The sequence below is a fragment of the Patiria miniata genome, unplaced genomic scaffold (genome assembly GCF_015706575.1).
Source record: "Patiria miniata isolate m_02_andy unplaced genomic scaffold, ASM1570657v1 HiC_scaffold_25, whole genome shotgun sequence".
Classification (NCBI taxonomy): Eukaryota; Metazoa; Echinodermata; class Asteroidea; order Valvatida; family Asterinidae; genus Patiria; species Patiria miniata.
The window spans coordinates 6,766,302-6,786,014 of NW_024037064.1; the positions used below are offsets into that span (position 1 = coordinate 6,766,302).

A 19,713-nucleotide genomic window follows, 5' to 3' on the forward strand; every position below is an offset into this window, starting at 1 on the left:
TGAGAATCAAGCAACAAAACATGTTTGGCGCCCTCAATATTGGGGGCGCCAAACACGTTTCATTGCTGGCCAGTTGACTTGTATTTTGTAAACAAACCCGTGTAATTTGTCCTTCGTAGTCCACTCATTTTTGTCATCTCTGGTTAATAAAAACCTCTGCTGAAAAAAGACGATTTGATTTAATGAGATGGCATGGAACCTGCCAGCATGTGGGAAGATCGTCAGGCTCAGTGAGCTGATGGAGGGATCGTCTGAAGTCACTGGACATGTTCGGATTTTGGCAAGGTAGGGGCCTACATTGTGTGCGTGTGAATGTCATGTACCACTGCACACCACAGTTGCAACTTAACTAAGCAGTCATCTTCACTTCTCTAGTGTAATGAAATGTAAATATGGCATATTTGAAAAAAAATGTTGCAATCTGACACCACTTTTCTCTTCATTTATCATCTCAATGAAGGTCATTCATTGCAAAAATGATGATAAGACATGAACCTGGAACTGAGAAACATTTCCAATTTTTTTGTAAGGAAGGAAATTTTCTTGACCGCTGAAGTGGCGTCAAATTGCAACATTTTCCCCTACATTTCTTCGCACTTCGTAGATTGTACGTTATTCTTCCTTATCTATTTTTATCAACAGATTACAGAGCTACGACTGTATCAAGCAGCAAGCTGTCGTCTGCAACGTCGAACGAAACTGCAACCATCAACTGCTTATTGACACTAGACTAGTTGAGCCTTTTCACGCGAGGGCGGGCTCCGTGTTTCAGTTCCTTGGCGAGATAGATTATGGAGAGAACGCTCAAATTATTCTACGAGCGCGAGTCGTGCGATGTGTGGATGGCGTGGACGTTGCAATGTATAACAAGGCGTTGGACGCACAGCGCAGGTTTTTCGCAAAGAGAAATATGCAGACGTGATGAACAGCAAAATGTTTGACGCATTCAGAGCGCGAGTTGTGCAATGTGGGTATGGCGTGGATGTGGTTACGAGGTAACCCTAACCTTTCCAAATCCTCTTTGCAGGAGTGAGTATTTTGCAGGATTGAGGATATGGCAAAGTGTGGCTGATTTTGGAGGATGCACTGTGTCAAGGTCTTGGGCCGAACCTTGTGTTGTTTTATATGCTCAGCCGTGCATAAATTTAGGCCTAGATTATACTTGAAATCCTCCGCACTGCTCCAGGATGTCACTGGCTCTTCGCCACATATTGACAGTTTTTGCTGGAGGATTTTGCAGGATTGAGGCAGTGGTCACCCCTCCAAGGACCACATTCAAGAAATAATGGAGGATTGAGGCTGTATGATATTTTTACATTGAGGCAGGATTGAGATTGCATCCTAGCAAAAATGCCTAGGGAGTAACATGTAGGGTTAAGGATAAGGGAACGTTGCTGGACATTTGTCAAGCAGCTAGAAAAAAAAGTTTGGCCTCATGATGCAGGAGAAATGGAATCACAACTTAATGATTTTATTTCTTGCTATCATAAGTTTGTTAAAAAAATTATTTTGTTTTTAAACGATAGAGGATACATTATATTCATCGTATTTTATACCATTTGTTTGAAAATAAGGTGTACATGTATGTAAAAGCTGTTTTTACACCATTACAGCAAGAAATGACAACATTGTACTTTTAAGTTATAGGAATTATACTGTTGAATATTTTATCAATTGATACATTTTTTTGAAAGGTGAACAGAGGTTGCATTGCGACTGTTTGGCCTACAAAATACTTTTAAAGAAAAAGGTATTTTTGGAAATTTGTAAATCCCACCATATTTTTATGATATGATGTCGGATGTTTTGCAAAGAATGTGATCAACGATTGTCATTTTTCTTATCACGAAATGATCAACAATAATGAAATTGAATATTGTACAACCATGACATTATTTGGCTATTAAGGAAAAATAAAATTCTGTTTTCAGAATGACCACAATAATATCTACTTGTATTAAAGGGAATATACAACATTTGCAAACATCAAAAAAAAAAAAAAATACCAAATTATTATGAAATACTGGACTGTTAGTGATTGACAGTCTAAAGCATCCTGTAAAATCATGGTACCTGGTGTGCTGACTTTTTCAAGGAAAGTGGTATTTTTGTATCGATTTCCAACAATGGTTGGCCGACCAGCATTGGAAAGAAACTGGCTTTTTTCAAATACTGCCCCCAAATTACCATATTTAGTTTAGTCTGAATTTTGTTTGCAATTGATTACACATCTATGAAAGGGTACAAGTCTTCTAGACCTGGTCCCTGACCTTACAATTTCCCAACGTCTGAAATTGCTCCATTTCAAAATAGGGTCTGGGAACCAGACTACGTAAACATGATATTTTGCTTGGTTTTTTTAGCATCTATGGACACAAAACTTCAAACAAGTCAGTGTAATGATATTTTTTATCAAATACCGATCAGTCAAATCCATCAATTTCTGTAAATTACGGAAATAGCAAATGTTGTATATTCTCTTTAAATTATGACACATCACAATTCCCATGCATTATTTCTGAGCTACAAATTTAACAGAAAGTAGCTGATTTAGAGTCTACCAAACGGCTACACATTACATTTGCTATATACAAGCGATTGGAAGATTATTTTCTTTAAGAATAAATCCTGTTAACATTACAAGAACTTTTCAAAATATTTAATCAACAAAATATATTTACAAGTTTAGTTTCATTTGAAGTTGAAAAATTATGAGAGAAATCCTTCACACGGAATGAATAACTTCGTTTTGTGTGTGTGAAGATTTGAGTCTGGTACCAATAGCAACCTCACATAGAACACAAGTGTTGTGGTTGAGAATGAGTCTAGGAGCAGTCTTGGGGTACTTCACATGTAAATTCAGATGCATTTGAAAATCAACCAATCAAAGAAGCCCATTTGGCTCATGAATATGTATGAGGTGTTATAAAAGCCATGACTGTCATTGACAGGATTGGTCGAGTTGAGCAGGTCATATTTACAAACATAAAGTTGCTTCACTCAGTATCTGTCACAAACTTGCCGAAACAAAAAAACCTAAAATTTTTCATAAACTGCTTATTTGAAGCCAAGCCCAACAACTTGCGCGTTAAAATCCATTAAAAACTATCATGTAAACCAATTACTAATCCGAGTACAAAAAGTTAAACATAAAATAGCACTCCGGAAGTTCATTAAATAATCCTTAAAGTTTGTTTACAATTTCAAACGTTTAAATAGATATCGCATTCAAGATTATATTTTACTATAGTATTAATTTCTACTTTAATTAAAACAATACACAAAGATGTCTTGTGCTCCATCCAGTTTTGACAAAACCTCATCAAATCTTTGAAATATCACAAAATATATACTTAAAAACTAGCAAGCAAGGCCGAAGACTGCATTGTTTTTAATGGGGGGGGTTCAGAAACTTTTTGGAAAATAAAAGTTATTTAGTACATCAATTAATGATGTGATATATTTAGGGATATTTTAGAATACCCGACCTTTTTTTGCTTACTTCAAAACTTGTACATTACAATCAATATTTGAAATAATACAGGCACAGTTTGGGAATGTTTTAGGGGAGGAGGATTTCCCCCCCCCCCCCCAAAAAAAGACGGTGGCAAAGGATGTTGATTAATAATGAATGTGTAACCGTGGTAATGCTTTCAAAAGATATTTACAAATACCTTGTAATATGATTACTATTTACTATATCTTGGACTGAAAATGTCCATATTATTAAAAAATGTTAATTCCCTTCCTCTGAAATGATGTACAATTTGTCAGAATATTTTACCCTTTAAAAAATAAAAGTTAAATTATTTTGATATTTTATCAGTTAATTGTACCATGGCACTAAACACTAACCTAGATAGAACAAAAGTAGCCCAAAACTACATTGTCATTTTAAAATGTGCTGCGCACACAATGTAATTGTTCTCTCTCTGTTTTGTAATATGCCATACAATAAAGCCAAAAAATCTATTTTATAATCACACTATCAAGAAGGTCTTATTTTTCGAATTATTTGCCAGATCATACTAAAAAAACGCATGTACAAAATATAATGGTAGAAGATCATCTTCAGTCAAATTGTCAACTCAACGAACTTATGTCAAACTTAAAACCTATAAAATCCATAATTTTTTTTAATCCATCTCCCATGTAAATGATTTCTCTAATTAAAAATATCTGTAAGTGCTTTTAAAATGTTACATACCAAGCTATTATTACAAATCTGGATAAATTTCCTCTGCATCTATAGAGGGCGCTATTTCCTCCCGTCGTCCACTGTACAAACATACCTGATATTTTCCCAATGCTTGGTAGTTCTCGATCAGCACATCCTGCATTGTGATTGTCATGGTAACCATGTTCCAGAAATTCATCTTTTGCGGTTGCCTTGTCCATGGAGACGTCTTTTAATCTGGAATGAGCAAGCGAGAAAAAATGTTAAAAATTCCCAAAAAGCAACAACCGGTTACCAGCCAAATTATCAATGTGTCGATACGGGTGACAGGTTCCCACCAATTTGTGCTGTGCAGACATTGCTTATAGAAATATCCGGTTACCAGCCAACATATCAAAGTGTTGATAGTGCGAGTGACTGGTTGCCACTAACTTGTGCTGTGCAGACATTGCTTATAGAAATATCCGGTTACCAGCCAACATATCAATGTGCCAGTGACTGCTTCCTTCTTGTACTGAGCATATGCTTATACATTCTGGATTGACTGCTAGCTACCTGTCCCCATATTTCAGGTCCGAAGGACAGGGAACCAGACTAAGACTGCGCAGCAATATCAGGTTACCAGCCAAAATATCCATGTGTTGATACTGCAAGAGACTGGTTTCCCGCAGAGCAAATTGCGACCAGGTCTTCTTTCTTTCTCCACATCCCTTCTTCAACCCTTTCTTTCAACTTACGCCCCCCCCACCCCCCTCCCCACCCACAGCCCCGCCCCTTTAATCCTACCTCCAGATGTTCCCGATGCACAAGATCTAACGGTTTCTCTCGTGCGGCATTCTCCAAACCAACATTAGCCCCTCGCGTCATCAAGAGATTGACAATGTTTATGATCTCATGCTCCGGTCGATTGCGGCCGACGATCAAATGCAGCGCGGTGTTGCCATCGTACATCTGCTTGTTGACGAGACTTCCTGGATCATCGCAGTAATCCAATAAGATGTAGATGAGGTCGATCTTATGCAGCTCCACAGCATAATGGAGGGCGGTCTTTCCACTTTTGGAATCCTGTGAAAGCAGGAGATAGCTCATCAATGATGTATGCCCCAGAATGTTTACAAATTTCTCAATAAATGCTGCAATCCAGTACATCAGGTGCAATGGACTTGATTGTAACACTGCTCTAAACTACATTATGTTGCTAATTAGACAAAAGCTACACAACTTTTGCAGCATTAACCTTAGCCTTTCGCCAAGGCCACCGTGGCTTATAGCGGCGAAGCTGCGAAATAACAAAGCGACTGGAACAAAGACCAAGCCAGCGTTCGCGAGTGGCGAAGTCACTTCGCGGCTTGCCCGCCCTGGGGATAATGCCAGTTAAATTAAGCCACGATGGCCTTGGCAAAAGGCTACATAAACCTTAAATCACAAAAATGTACAGAAATCTTTAAATTGTTTCAAAATCTACCAAAATCTTCCAAAATCCTTTGAAATTCAACTTATTTTGTTCAATTTTGTTAGATCCAAGACTTTACAACACTCACGATATTTATGTTTGAATTTTTACTTTCAAAGAATTTGGCAGCTTTTGCATTGTTGGGTGTGAGTAAAAATCTCAATGTTTGTTTTCATGAAAATAACAAGAAATTTGAGCCTTTTTGACTTTACACATTGTAAGGTGATATATTCCTGATACATGTGATTTCTGCAATTTCCAGAAACGAACAGGAAAAGTTCAGAACAGCTTCAGCATGTTCAGCATTGAAGTTTCTGCCTAAAAGATGACATCACTGCTTTACTCATGAATATGGAAATCGGGATTTGCATAAACCATGAAACACCTTTCTATTCGGAAACGCAGAGGAAAACGCACAGTTATGAATTTCTACACGCCCGGGGACAATGCTTTGTGTTTTCCTTTGCCCCTGCAATATAACACTCTCCCATAGACTAACCTCTATTGTAAACTTTAAGGCGTAATATTTCTTGAAACATGCGAATTCTACAATTTCCAGAAACGAACAGGAAAAGTTCAGAACAGTTTCTGCATTTCTGCCTAAAAGATGACATCACTGCTTTACTCATATGGAAATAAGGTTTTGCATAAATCAGGGGTGTGAGTGATTGCTGATAAAAAAAAGCTGAAAGCAGCTGAAAAAGGTGTAAATAAAGCTGAACTTTGGAAATCTCCTATACTTTTGTGCACAGCAAGTCAGGGCAAATGCTGAAAAAAAACTGAGATCCAAAACAAAAAAAGCTGTAATCAGCTTTAAAGCTGAAATTTCACACCCATGATAAATCATTAAACACCTTTCTATTCGGAAGCACAGAGGAAACCACTTTTGCTTGATCAAATTACATGTAGGTCACATGTGGAAAATGTACACAATCCAACGGAAGACATGCTTATGAACAAATTAGAAGCAAAATGTAAAAGTATCTTTGCAGAATTCTTTTGCAGACCTACCGATTGCAGTGCAGAGGCGAAGCTTTGCAACAGGTTTCTGACAGTGTCGTTACAATTGATGATTTTGATGATATCTCCTTCAGAAATCATGGTGCCATGGTGTTCCACAGCCAGCATTAAAGCTGTCTTGCCTGTCAAAACAACATATTTTAAAATTGAAAAAAGAAGAAACAAGTGCGAGGGGAAAATAAGCTCTAAGTTCGTACATGCCTGAGCCGTCATCCCACGCAAAAATCACAAGCTGAAAATTGACCAAAATAAGCCCCTAAGCTTACATAAAAAAGTGTTCTACATATCACATGACTATAACATTACTACACATTATGTTGCCTCCATTCACAAAGTTTTCATAAACAACTTCACGAATTGTTACACACAATTTTTGTTGAGAATTTCATTTCTATTATTCTATTGGAAAACTGTCAACATAAGGCTGGATAGCTTAGTTGGTAGAGCGCTGGAATGGTAATCCAGAGGTCGCAAGTTCAAGCCCTGCACCAGTCAATTTATTTGTTGAAATTTAGAAAATATCATAATGCACCCAGTCAGTTTCCATTTGTGGTTTATCCAAAATTAACAATGGTTTAAAAATCCAAATTTGTTATGTACAGTTACCAGCAACTGCAGGAATACGTACACTTTCAACAAACCTGAAGCCTTCGTTTACAACAAAGCATGATCAGACTTTGATTTGTTAAATACTGATCCTTACCTGCGTAGTTTGTGAGATCAAAGAGTTCTCGGGCAACTTCCTCAGAGTAACCGCAGCAGTTGATGCCTTCACAAATTGCCTAAAATATAAAAAGAAAAGTTAAGGATTGTGTCTTTAACTACTGGACTTTGATGTTTGCTGCTGACGAACTTTTAGAACTTTGAGTCTCAGTGTTCTACAGGGTGAGTAAAAAAATGAAACCAAAATGTCAGAACCATCATTTTAATGCAGTTCTGCATGTAGCACTTTCAAAATCTAGGATATGAAAGCCAAATTCATAAGCTTCCTTTTAGTACAAGAATCATTCAAATCACTCATGTACATTTCAAGTTATGGAATTTTAAACACAATCACCATTTTAAAGTTCTGTCCATGGATCACAAAAAGGAAGTGTTCTTTTAGCACACCGAAAACAAATCACATAGGGATGTGTGTAAATTGTTTTCGTTTTGCTGAAAGAACGCACACTTTTTTGTGATCCGTGGACAGATTTTTAAAATGGTGGTTGTGTTTAAAATTCCCTAACTTGAAATGTACATGAGTGATTTGAATGATTCTTGTACTAAACGGAAGCTTATGAATTGGGCTTTCATATCCTAGATTTTGAAAGTGCTAAATGCAGAACTTCACTAAATTGAAATGAAACAATAGTCCCGACATTTGGGTTTTCATTTTTTGTTTACTCACCCTTTATGCACAAGCCATAGGCTAGTTTGTTTCTGCATTCAATAGGGGATGTTGCACAATAGAGGACAATAGGGTCCCCAATTTACGATGTGTACAAAACATATGGGAGGTCTTCCTAAAAAGTTAAGAGTATAAACAAAAGAGGGACAATAGGGGGTCCCCGATTGCAGGCAAATACACACTTGCGTATCTTCGCGTAAGCATCAGGTGTTGTCGGCAATTTGTTTGAATGTCCCTCCCAATGCTCTTCCCAACTCTCCCTTTGTAACCGTTGAAGTAGTTGTGAAATGTTAATGTCATTGATCTCCAAGGCTTACCTTGATGGCATCATTGTTGCCGTTTTTTGCCGCAGCATGCAGCGGTGTGTCACCCTGCTTGTTACCGATGAACAGATCTGCACCGTAGTTGATCAAGATCTGCGTTAGGTCTGGAAGCTTTGAGACCACGGACAGATACAGCGGCGTCTAGAACAAATTATGGATTTTGTGAGCACAAATCAAAATATAGAAAACAAAACACTGGGAAAACGCAGAGGTTATGCAATAGTCAAATAGCACTGGTTTCCAATATTTCATCATTTTTCTTAACGTTTATTCACAAACATCCATATTTACCTGTTGAAGTTTATTCACAACATTCAGGCATTGTTTGTGTTTGCAGATGCGCTCAATGATCGCCAAAGACAGAGAAATCTTCGCCTGGCAAATGGCAAGATGAAGAACACTGTTGGCAAAGAATGGGGAAAAAAGTGGATTTAACTTTCAAACCAACAGATTCATGACGTGGGCATGAGTGTCCCTAAATGAACAGCGGTCAAACAGCAGCAAAATCTTGGTGCCATATTCAGTCTTTTTTTTTTAATGCTCCACAGCGCCCTCTGTAGTTTGTACGCGGACCCTTTGAGGCTGTAATGTATTTATAGAAACTTGTGCAAATGTATGCAACTTGTGGAGTGCCATGGCCTCGTGGTCTGGGGCACTGAATTTGTGGTCTGGGGGTAATTCTTCAGGTTGTGGGTTCCTGTCCAGCCTGGGGTTATGGTGCGTGTGTCCTTGGGCAAGGCACTTTGTCACTCATTGCTTCTCTCAACCATGTCAACCCAGGAGTAAATGGGTACCTGTGACGGCAGAGATGGTTATTGTGGTTGATTTTAGCTTCCTTGCGCCAAAATGGCAGCATCCAGCTGTATACTGCCCCGGAAGCTGAGATGATTATGGAATGTTTAATTGGCCCAACGGTCGGGGTAATAATAATGTAAAGCGCTTTGATTTAGTTAAAGGTGCTATCTAAGAACCAATTAGTATTACTATTAAGAGACTTACGTGTCCAAGTCTTCGTCTGGGCACAAGAGTTCTTCCACACTCCATCCAGCAAGATGCTTGCGGAAGGCTTCCAGTTCACCCTCAGGAGGTGTTGGTGGCTGTTGGTACCCAGGAGGTGTTGGTGGCTGTTGGTATCCACGAGGAGCGTGTGGCTGGGCGTAGATGGGTGCCTGAGGGGCTGGCACTCTATCATACTGGGTTTGGAAGGGTTGAGTAGGTGCATGAGATGCTGCTGCTGGGGTGTAGGGGGGCGTTAGGGCGGCCGAGTAGGGCTGGACTTGGGGTGGTGAAGGCCAGTTGGCGAGGTATGGTGGACTGGTGTGAGGTTTCTCCCGCAGGAAATTCTTGATGTCTGAGATTCTTTCTTGAGCTTCGCGGGACTCAGTGCTGGAATCATTCCGCTGCCGCTTGCATGGCGAGTGTGGAGACATAGGAGAGATAGTGACTGTTCCTAATGACATGTGGCCTGTTACTTTGATGATAGTAGAGCCGCTCGGTGAGAGCGGTTCACCGTGAGAACTCACATTGGAGTCCGGTGACCAAGGCCCGTTGAGATCAGGTACTAGCTGGGCTGGGGATGATTGTTGGTGATCCGATGCGTAAGGAGAAGGTACAGGACTGATTGAGGAGATACTGGGGGCATGGCTTTCATCCCACGAAGACTGGGGAGAGGCAACACCGATCATATCCATCAGGGTACCAGTCATTGGTTCCTCACTTTCCACTGGTGACCGGACTGACTCTGCATCACTCTCAATGATATCCAAGATGTCGTCGACACTGGATTCAGGTGTAGGGGGCCAGTCAACCTCAGATGGTGTCCCTGTGCTTTCGCCGGGGATGTTCATCCGTTGTGGCGGGATGAACGGTGCTGTAGGCCCACCACTATGTAGAAAATTCTGCTGGTACCCAGGCTGGGGTTGCTGTGCTGCGTTACCAATGTAGATGTTTTGAGCGTGCTGTGTCTGCATCGACTGACCGCCATACCTATACATTTGCTGACCTGAGGGACCCACGTAGACCATCCGCATGTTATTACTTTGCCCCGGGGGGCAAACAAAGCTCTGGCTTGACTGGTCGCTTGGTCCCATCTGTGGCTGCAAGAAACACTGGACAGGAGGGAGTGACTGTTGCTGTTGAGATCCCATCGGCCAGTTGATGGAAGCGGATGTTTGCTGACTAGGCATCCCTTGCTGTGTGAAGAAGTTATCAGTGGGCATGTTAACATCAGGTCTGTAGACCCCTTGTTTCTGGATTCCCCTGGATCGAAGTCGAGGACGCTCCCTCTCAGATGATCTGATTCGACCTCCTTCCTCCTTGATCACAGCCTTCTTCTCCCCCTTCTCCTGAAGAGACAGACTTTGCTGCAAGTCATCGGCTAGGGATGAGACTTCTTTCTCCTTGGATTCAATCTCATCATCCTTCTTTTCTTTGTCACCGCTGTCTTCAAGATGAAGAGTGGTTTGCAGGTCTTGCGTCAGAGCCTCGATGTCTGAGGCAGTTTTCTCCATCTTGGGTTTTTCGTTTTCATCTTCAGTGACTTTCTCCGCTTCAATCTTTCTCGTCTTTTCCTTCTCACCAGAGTCAGTCTTCTCTGTGACGCTGCTCTCAGGATTTTCTGTTGACTCCTTGGTCGTCTTCTCCTCATCTCTGATCAGCTCTACCTTCTCATCTTTGTTTCCTGGACTACTTTCCTCGGCCTTATCTGTTTTTGTCTCTTCTTTTGGTTCATCATGACCACGAGCCTCCAGACTTTGTTTCTCATCTCGCTCAGGAGCAATCTCCAATCCCCCATCATCCGATGGAACATTTGTGATGTCATCTCCTTGCTGTTTCTCACCATCTGTCTTCTTTTCTTCAGTGAAGACTTCATCTTCCACAGGAGGCTCCATGTCGTCGCTGATAGCAGCCGGAGCACTCACTGCGTGACTCAGCTTATGCATCTCTTTCTCGTAGGAGTTTTTCACGCTTCTCTGTTGGACCAGACGACCGTGACCTTTGCCCTTCTGATCCTTGTTGTAACGCATCTCTAGTAAACTAAAGCTTCGTGGTTTTGGCTGCTTCGATTTGGAAGCCGTCTTCTCTTGCTTTTGTCTCTCAGTCTCACCTTTGCCGGCTTGGGTATCTTTTTCTGGCTCTGACATTTTCTGAGAGCTTTCCAATTTTTCTGCCCGACTTTCTACAGGTGCCATGATGGGACCTATTGGCATTGATTTAGTGTACATCATTCCATTACTCTTGGAGGGTGGGCTGATGCAATATCCGGGAGGGACCGATTCTTGTATATTAGGACTGCATTTGTCATATGGGCTGCAAGGCATTGTTGCTGGATTGGTTGTACCTGCAAGAAAGAGAAACAAACCAAAAACAAAACCTTCCATTTAACAAGATCAATTTACATACATGTAGTTTTGATTTCATATTGCCTCATGTACCGGTACGTATGCTCCTTGCTCAAGGTCATACGTGTACACGTATACAACAAAAGGTAAAGAACATAAAAACACAACTTAAATTTAAAAATAAATGGATATGGAAATATGACAATGAGTGAAAAAACTGTAATGTTATAGCTAACATACATACTTGAACCACACACAATGGTTGTTGACAAGGGGAACAATGATTTAACCATCTCAAATCAAAACAGACAATCACCAAACTAACAACATTCCCAGATTTGTTTTAAAAGTTACATGCAGAAAAACATGTTCTATTAACACCTGCACTACATTGTATTACATTGTATTACATTGTATTACATTGTACTACATTGTATTACATTGTATTAAATTTTATTACACTGTATTACATTGTATTACACTGTGTTTACTCACTGAAGAAGCAATAAAACCATAGAGTGCTCGGGCGGTTTTGGGCGCTTCAGGGAGAAAAAGGCAGGGCAGTTTGGAGCCTTTAAAACGTTAACGAAGAACAGCACTTGCCTATTTTACTAGTCAACTTCACACAATCTGATTAAAACTTCCAACTCGTCAGGCAATTTGTTCCAAACTGGAGTCAGCGGTTTTTTCCATATGCTATGGTACAGTATGCAAATACAATAAGGAAAGGTATGGGACTTCCCCTTTTGAAAACCTGATGTCGTTGAGTCGTTTCTAATAATACAATGTACAATCACTTCCCTGAAAGGAAATTATGGGGCAGTCCCAGGTGCAGCACCGGCACATGTGTAGGCCTATTGTCCTGACAGTTGGTAGGTCAATAAAAGAGACCCACACAAAGCCTGCGTTTGGCACCCAGACAAAACATTTCATTTGATGCCATATATGGTCGTTGCAGCTGTACTTTTTGCACTCTTTGATTCAGTTGCCCGATTTCACATCCTCTATGTTTCAAAGTGAAATCCGGTTGTCACTTTTTGTTAGAAATTGGATCATATTTTATTTTTTTTCCCTCAAAATTGTCCGGCTCTTCCTGGCTATCTGCCAACACTAAAATACATGAATGTCACTTTCATGCTTTCACTTCAGGTTCAAGTGGAAAATTATTGTTAATTCACCTGATAAAATGGAAACTTCCCTTATCAGCTGCGGGATAGCAGCTCAACAAATTATTCTCTCCGTTAGTAAGTTAATAGTTGGTAAGTTAGTTAGTAACAAACGTTGATGTTGTCTCCTACAAAATTTTGTCAAAAGTACCTGTATCAGTAGCCCAGCCCCAACATGTCACATGACCAAAGTGGTCATCATGCATGTCATGGGGTCAAAAACCTGATTTTTTTAAAACTCAAAATGCTACTTCTTTCAGAAATTACATGGTACAATCCCGTGACTCATGAATGCATGAACACGGATTTGTTGGCCCGCAGTTTTCGAGATCCGAACGAGCTTGTTTCATATCAAACCTCATACAGCATGTAAGAATTATAGAACAAAAAAGCAAGAACAAACCAAGCGATTCGGCAAAGTATTTCATTTTTTCCTGTCCCTATTATCTTTAGTAGGCTACTTTGTGATTTGCCAGTCAAGTGTCACAAAAAAATAATTTCAATTTATTTTTCATTTGTTGGGTAGAACCTACATTTTTGTAGTTTGCTAATTCATAATCACTCTTGGCAGATGACTGCATTTTAAAATGGAGTGCTTCCAGCATTATAGAATCATAGATATCAGACGTAACAGAAACAGAAAAATGGGGACCCCAAAAAGTCCCAAATTAAAGAATGACCCACACATGACCAAAGACCTTGTGGTGGTTTTGTTAACATGTTATTGACGTTCTGTAACAAAAATGCAACAGTACATTACAGAACAGTCTGTTATACTAGTATGATGCAATGTGAAACAGTTCACATTGTTGCAATGGGTGGTAAGTAATGGGACATTTTTTTGAAATGTACAAAACTAATTGGGCTGTAGTTATCAAACATCGCATCTCAGCCATTTAGTGTCACAGGAAGTAATAAAATATCCTCTTGAAATTTCTGGTTGAGATATGAATTGGTTTAACATGTTCTACTTCTGAGGTGCAGTCATGTTGGTTAAAAATTGGGCAATTTGCAAGTTAGATCTATAGGCCTACCAACCAGTGCGCATACATGTACACAATATAGGTGCCTTCAACTGTCCCTTATGACTTTGCCACAAAGCGCCCTCTATAGTTCTTACGCAAAGCCAATAACAGATTCAGATTTATCTGTTTTCGAATGAATAGGTACTCTCCCTTTAATGTCCTCAAACAGACAAGATTCATTTTCCAAAGAGCGAGTTCCCGTAAGAGGAAGTGCTCGCGTTAATTTTGCAACAGCCCAAGAAATGAAAGGCCAAGACAAAATGAAACGTTGATCTGTCTGAAAGGAATCTCCACCCGGAAAAAAAAATACATCCTGGATCAATCTGCCTCTATAAAATGCCAGAAACTGAGCCAGTGCTTAAGAATCGTGACTTTATCAGCCTTGTGGTTGCGAAGGAGTTAAGCAAATTTAAGTGAGCAATGTTTTACAAATATATGTTTGACATTTTGAGCAATATTTTGTTTCAGTTTTTGACGTTTCATATACCGGTACATGTACTCGATCTTTTGCAATATGCATTTTATGTTTCACTTTACATTTGATGTTTCGTTAAGAGTGGCAGTCTGGTTACTAGACCGCGAAAGTCTGACTATTTTGCCCAAAGTCAGTGTATCAGACGTCAGGGGATCGCGTATTGCTTTATGGGCCGAATTCATGCGCTAATGTCTTTAACACACACGGAAGCTCAAGTGCCCACCTGTCACATTTAATGATCCAGCTACATGACGACTCTGATAATGTGGATAACTTGTTGCAAGCTAATCCCGGTAGTTCCGGGTTCGTGCAAGTGGCAGTTTGTCTCTCAAGCCCTCGTGTGCTGGTTAAGCCAATGAATTTTGTATTAAACTCTGCTTATCTTCTTTACAATTAACACTCCCATGGCTGTTTATTCTAGAATTACAATAAAAAGTGCACCTGGTAAATGCGCTGATTAGCACAGCTGGGGGTACTGCCTGAGCTGGGGTACTGCCCAAACAATGATGACTGCTTTGCGCATGCTCCAAGAATCACCAACAATTCCGTTTGTTACCGTTCAGGTCTGGCTCTTATCACTTTTAACTCGATCCCCTGACGTCTCAAACACTGACTTAAGGCAAAATAGTCAGACTTCCGAGGTCTAGTGACCAGACTTCGACTGAAACATCAAATGTATAGTGAAATATCAAATGCATTCTACAACAAAAGATCGAATACCCGGTACATATACTGATAAAACATCAACTACATGTAGAAACAATGAAACATTGAATATATTGCATCAAAAAAACAACCTATAAACCCCGCTCACATATTTGAAAATTTCGCAAATATATTGTAAAACATCACACATAATTTCATTGAAAACATCGCACATTTAACGTTAAACATCGGACACATATTGAAAACACCGCATATTGTAAAACATCGCACATATAAAAAATCGCACATAAACACGATAAATGTCAAACATCGCACTGACACATTGAGCATCGCGTATAAAGGCCCCTATTGCAAAGCTGCTCACACATATACACATATTGAACATCGCACAAAACTTCGCACACATAGGCCTATCGGTATATTGAACATCGCACATATTGTAAAAGATAACACACATTTTGAACATAGAACATATTGTAAAACATTGAATTTTGCAACATTTGACACACCATAAACAATGCCACAGTTGTATCCTGCTGCATTCAGGGACCACAGACTCTGAGTCAGTTTGGCCTTGAGACTTTTGATTTGATTGATCTTGCTACACTGGGCAGGCTTGTCATGCTTAGACAAGTGTTGCATGTTGCTGGTTTGGCCCTGGCCTTCTGGCTCCATGGTTTGGCAGGGTTTCTAGCCAAATTACCCTAAAGGCGTTAGGTTTACACTGCTTTTTTAGCTCCATGGTCTGTTCCTTGCTCTATGGTTTTACTGGAAGTTGAACGTTGCACACAAATGTCAGTTGTCAACCAAAATAGTTCTCAGACTTTAGTTCCCCCAAAAAAATCCCTCAGAGCCAGGAATTATTGCTCCGTCGATAAAAAGTAGGTTTTGATTTAAAAAAAGACAAGAGAATACATACTTTGATGAGTTAAAAAAAACAATAAGACAACAGAAAAAAACCCCAAGAATTCTAGTAGTAATTCTTTTTGCACCTACTTGTCTCATATGGTAACATAAAAATCTCAAAAATCAAATGTCGCGCTTTATCAACGACTGTTTTGTGTAATGATACGTGCTCCTTGGGTGTGTTCAAAGCCTATACTGTCGTACGGCGCGGATCGGAGCACGTATCATTACACGAAACAGTCGTTGATAAAGCGCGACTTGTTTTTCTTCGATCGAGCAATGACGGTGACGTCACGTCAGACGCCCTCAATCGGTAAGTCGGGGCAAGGACTGAGCTTCACGGCAAACAGATTGAGCTGTAAGTTTTCAGACTATTTTGCTGTTTTTCCCCCAAAATTTTCGTTGTTTGGGAACAATATAAGGGGTCTGATGGAATGTCATGAATGTGTAGATCAATCCAGGGTAACTGTCTCTCTCATTTGTATTCTCTTTACTGGTTTTTGGGGGTCTTTTTGTCCTCGCGTGGGTATGTACACTATACTACTGTGACGCCGTCACCAAAGTATGGCAAATCGGTGGAGCGTTTGTATGGAGGGGTACCCGTAATTCAACGCTCCACTCAGTAGAGCTAGCGTTTAATCTGCTTTTCTGGTAGCAGAAAAGCAGGAAAGTAGAAAAACTGAATGCATTTTAGCAAAACGTTCCATCAGCTTTTCTGCTATTCAGTGTTAGCAGCAGAAAAGCAGATACCCACTTTTGAACCTCCATACATGTAGCCCTACATGATCATACTTCACAATTCCTATTAAAGCTATACAGTCCATCATTTGTAATTAGTGCATTTTGTTTGTTTGAAGCAACAAAAGTGTTAAAAATCTAATGAAGGATACTGAACAACTTACTTGATGAAGTTTCAGCTCAGCTTAAGCTTTATATCCTGAGAAAAACAGCATTCCAGGATCTCAATTTAAAATCAAAAGTTGCTAAATCATGTTTCGAATTGTTTTGAATTGCAGCTTTACGCGATGTTGCGCACTGATCCAACGAATTATAGCAACCGCGTGCGCCTGTGCGTCGTTCCAATGCTTGTGCGCGCTGCGCCGAATAACAAAACGAACAACTAATTTAAATTTTTCTACGGTGCTTCTTAAGAAGCACCGTTGGAAATGCCTTCTTTCGTTGATTTCTTCAAAATGAGAGCTTGCCAGAAAGGATAATTTCACAGGGAGTTTAGTCTCCTTACTATCTTTCAACCAGTATGTTTTTCAACAATAATTACGCCGGTTACTTTTTTGGATAGCTGCAAATGATGGACTCGGCTTTAAACGTTGTTGTTAAGTCATGAAAGTGTGAAGAATGTGAAGTACACAATGTCTAATGGAATGAGTAAATGACATTTCACATGACAAAAATGTTGACAAAAATGACACATTTAAGGAACAATTCTCATTTACTGATTTACACCTACCAACAACAGACACTGAACTAGTACTGGACACATTACTACATAAAAGGAACTAGTTCGAATATAAAATGTCAATCTTCATTTTGGCTAACACAAGAAGAATTGCATGACAGGCATAACTAAATTGCGGTTTTGCTCTGCCACAACCATGCATAGTGCAAGCCTATATTACTAATACACACGTTCACTTTTACTCACCAACTTGTTTTGCGAACTTCGACAAGTCAACTCCGTTTGTAGCTCTCTGATCCAATATTTTCCGCTCCTCAACCTTTGCATCAATCGAAGGCATCCTGGAGTCCTCAAAACGGAAGTTCCCTGAAAAAAAGCCAAGAAGTCGCCGCCAAAAAGCACCAAAAACATGAGATTTCGTTACGGAAGTTCAGAGCTTCGATACTGAAAATTGCTAAGGTCACACATGCACTACACGCATATGGCGCATGATGACGCAGTACACGTTGAACAAGGCTTCTGATTGGCTAGCAAAGGGGTAGGACTATTGTTATGAATATTCATTTTGAACCTGGGAAATTTTAGGGGTTTTCCCTTCGCTTTTTTCGTGACATCATTGTTGACTTGTGTATTGTGTTGATAACTCAGATGAATAATTGGAAAGAATGGGACAGTTTGATCATGGTTTGATCAGTGATGATCGTTGACTAAGAAATATCAGTGTTTTGTGCGAATTTAAGTAGCTCCGAAATTTCTGTGCCATGACGCACTGCTACAATTTTAAGGCCATTACAATTAACGTGTATATTATTTGCGATTCGTTTGTACAAAGATTTTGTCAATTGAAATACAGTGGCCAATGGCCATTTGGGGGTGGGGGTGGCTGCAGTGGAGAAAGTGTGTTGTTCATATTTGTGGCAAGCAATGTAGCTTTCATGATATTCCAATATGAAAACCTTTCGTCCAGGCGTAACATTTTCTAGTAATTTGATTTTATGAGCTAACATTCGATTACACTTTTCTGTTAAAACAAACGGAACTGGATTCACGTCGCGTATGCAGAATATGTCTGAAATAAAAACCAAATAGCTTCCTTATTTGAATGATAAAGTAATGCCCATGAACAGACCGCCCGCATATTTCCAGAAACAAATTTCCATTTCATTTTAACGTCATTAGGACATGGGTAAATACTGGCCTGGTTTTGGAAGGATCATGAGTCAGTTTAATTTAATCCGAAACAGGATGTGATTTTATGGTCACGATCGAGCGCTCAAAAATATGTTAATGAATATTCAGCATAAGAAGCACTGCCAGCGGATAAACTTATCATTATAAGCCCCGCCCACAGCGGCTGTGATTGGTCACAGTGTCGTGGGGCGGGGCTAGACGCTAAAAAACACACACAAATAACCCGCTCAAAAAACACACAAATAACCAAGGCGGATCCAGAACACAATTATTTTCGGGTGGGCCCAAAATAATTTTGGTCCACCAAAAAGTAGGTCAAAAGAATTACGGCGAGGGGTTTGGGGCCCACCCGGGTTTTTTTTTTTGGGGGGGGGGGATTCTAGATGCTTTGTTGTGCGATCTGAGGAAGTTTCTGACCACTTTAACCAAATTTGTTTGAAGAAAAGATGGTGGTGTACGCGCGCAGTGCCTGCCTTTATTGCGACATCGCTTAAAAAAAAATTTGGTTCGTTTTTTGGGGAGAGGGGCCATGGCCCCTGTTGCCCCCCCCCCCCCCCCCCCCCCCCAGGAGGTGGACATAACTAGGATTGAAATGGCTGGAGACATTCGGGGTCCACATTGTTTTTTTCGGGGGGGGGGGGCTCAATGGGTTTTCTCAAATTTTGCAAAATCTCTTCATCCCAAAAAAACCTTCTTTTTTTTTAATACTGCTCCCCGGCCAATTTATCATATTTAGTTAGTCCACATTTTGTTGGCAATCGATTACACTCGTAGCATCAACGGGTACAAGCCAGCTAGAGTGGTTCCCTGACCTTACAATTCCCCAACGTCTAGTCTATAAATTGCTCTGTTTCCTCTCAGGTGGGGTTAGGGAACCAGACTACAAGTACATTAATGATTTTTTTGGCTTTTCCAGAATCTACGAACACAAAAACTTCAAACAAAAGTAAAACACTAAACACTCTAAAACACTAACTCCCTAAAATCCATCCATTTCTGAGAATAACAGCAAAAACAAATGTTGTATCCCTTTAAAAGAAACAAAAATATACAAATCCAAGAACTTTAAAATTTACTGTACATTTTTTTTTAATCAACCATCACAGTCCCTACCTGTGTCAAATATTTATATCGTTTTGCAAAAGTTAACGATAATTTAAAAT

At 39.9% G+C, this 19,713-nt stretch overlaps 2 protein-coding genes and 1 non-coding gene across 3 annotated transcripts; 2 read left to right on the top strand and 1 right to left on the bottom strand.

Moving 5' to 3' along the window:
* The first annotated feature begins 58 nt into the window (after window positions 1–58).
* LOC119732947 (CST complex subunit TEN1-like) lies at window positions 59–2,003 on the top strand. The gene is made up of 2 exons (XM_038206532.1): window positions 59–285; window positions 643–2,003. Exons 1-2 carry the CDS (start codon window positions 188–190, stop codon window positions 920–922), a joined length of 378 nt encoding a protein of 125 aa, XP_038062460.1. The 5' UTR covers window positions 59–187; the 3' UTR covers window positions 923–2,003.
* Window positions 2,004–2,614: 611 nt separating this feature from the next.
* On the bottom strand, window positions 2,615–17,854 carry LOC119732931. The gene is made up of 8 exons (XM_038206510.1): window positions 17,606–17,854; window positions 9,363–11,703; window positions 8,655–8,763; window positions 8,358–8,504; window positions 7,354–7,432; window positions 6,642–6,772; window positions 4,964–5,242; window positions 2,615–4,414 (listed from the first exon to the last, which is right to left on the bottom strand). Exons 1-8 carry the CDS (start codon window positions 17,697–17,699, stop codon window positions 4,373–4,375), a joined length of 3,222 nt encoding a protein of 1,073 aa, XP_038062438.1. The 5' UTR covers window positions 17,700–17,854; the 3' UTR covers window positions 2,615–4,372.
* On the top strand, window positions 7,073–7,145 carry Trnat-ggu. Its single transcript has one exon. It is a non-coding gene; the product is annotated as a tRNA-Thr (tRNA).
* Window positions 17,855–19,713: the final 1,859 nt, after the last annotated feature.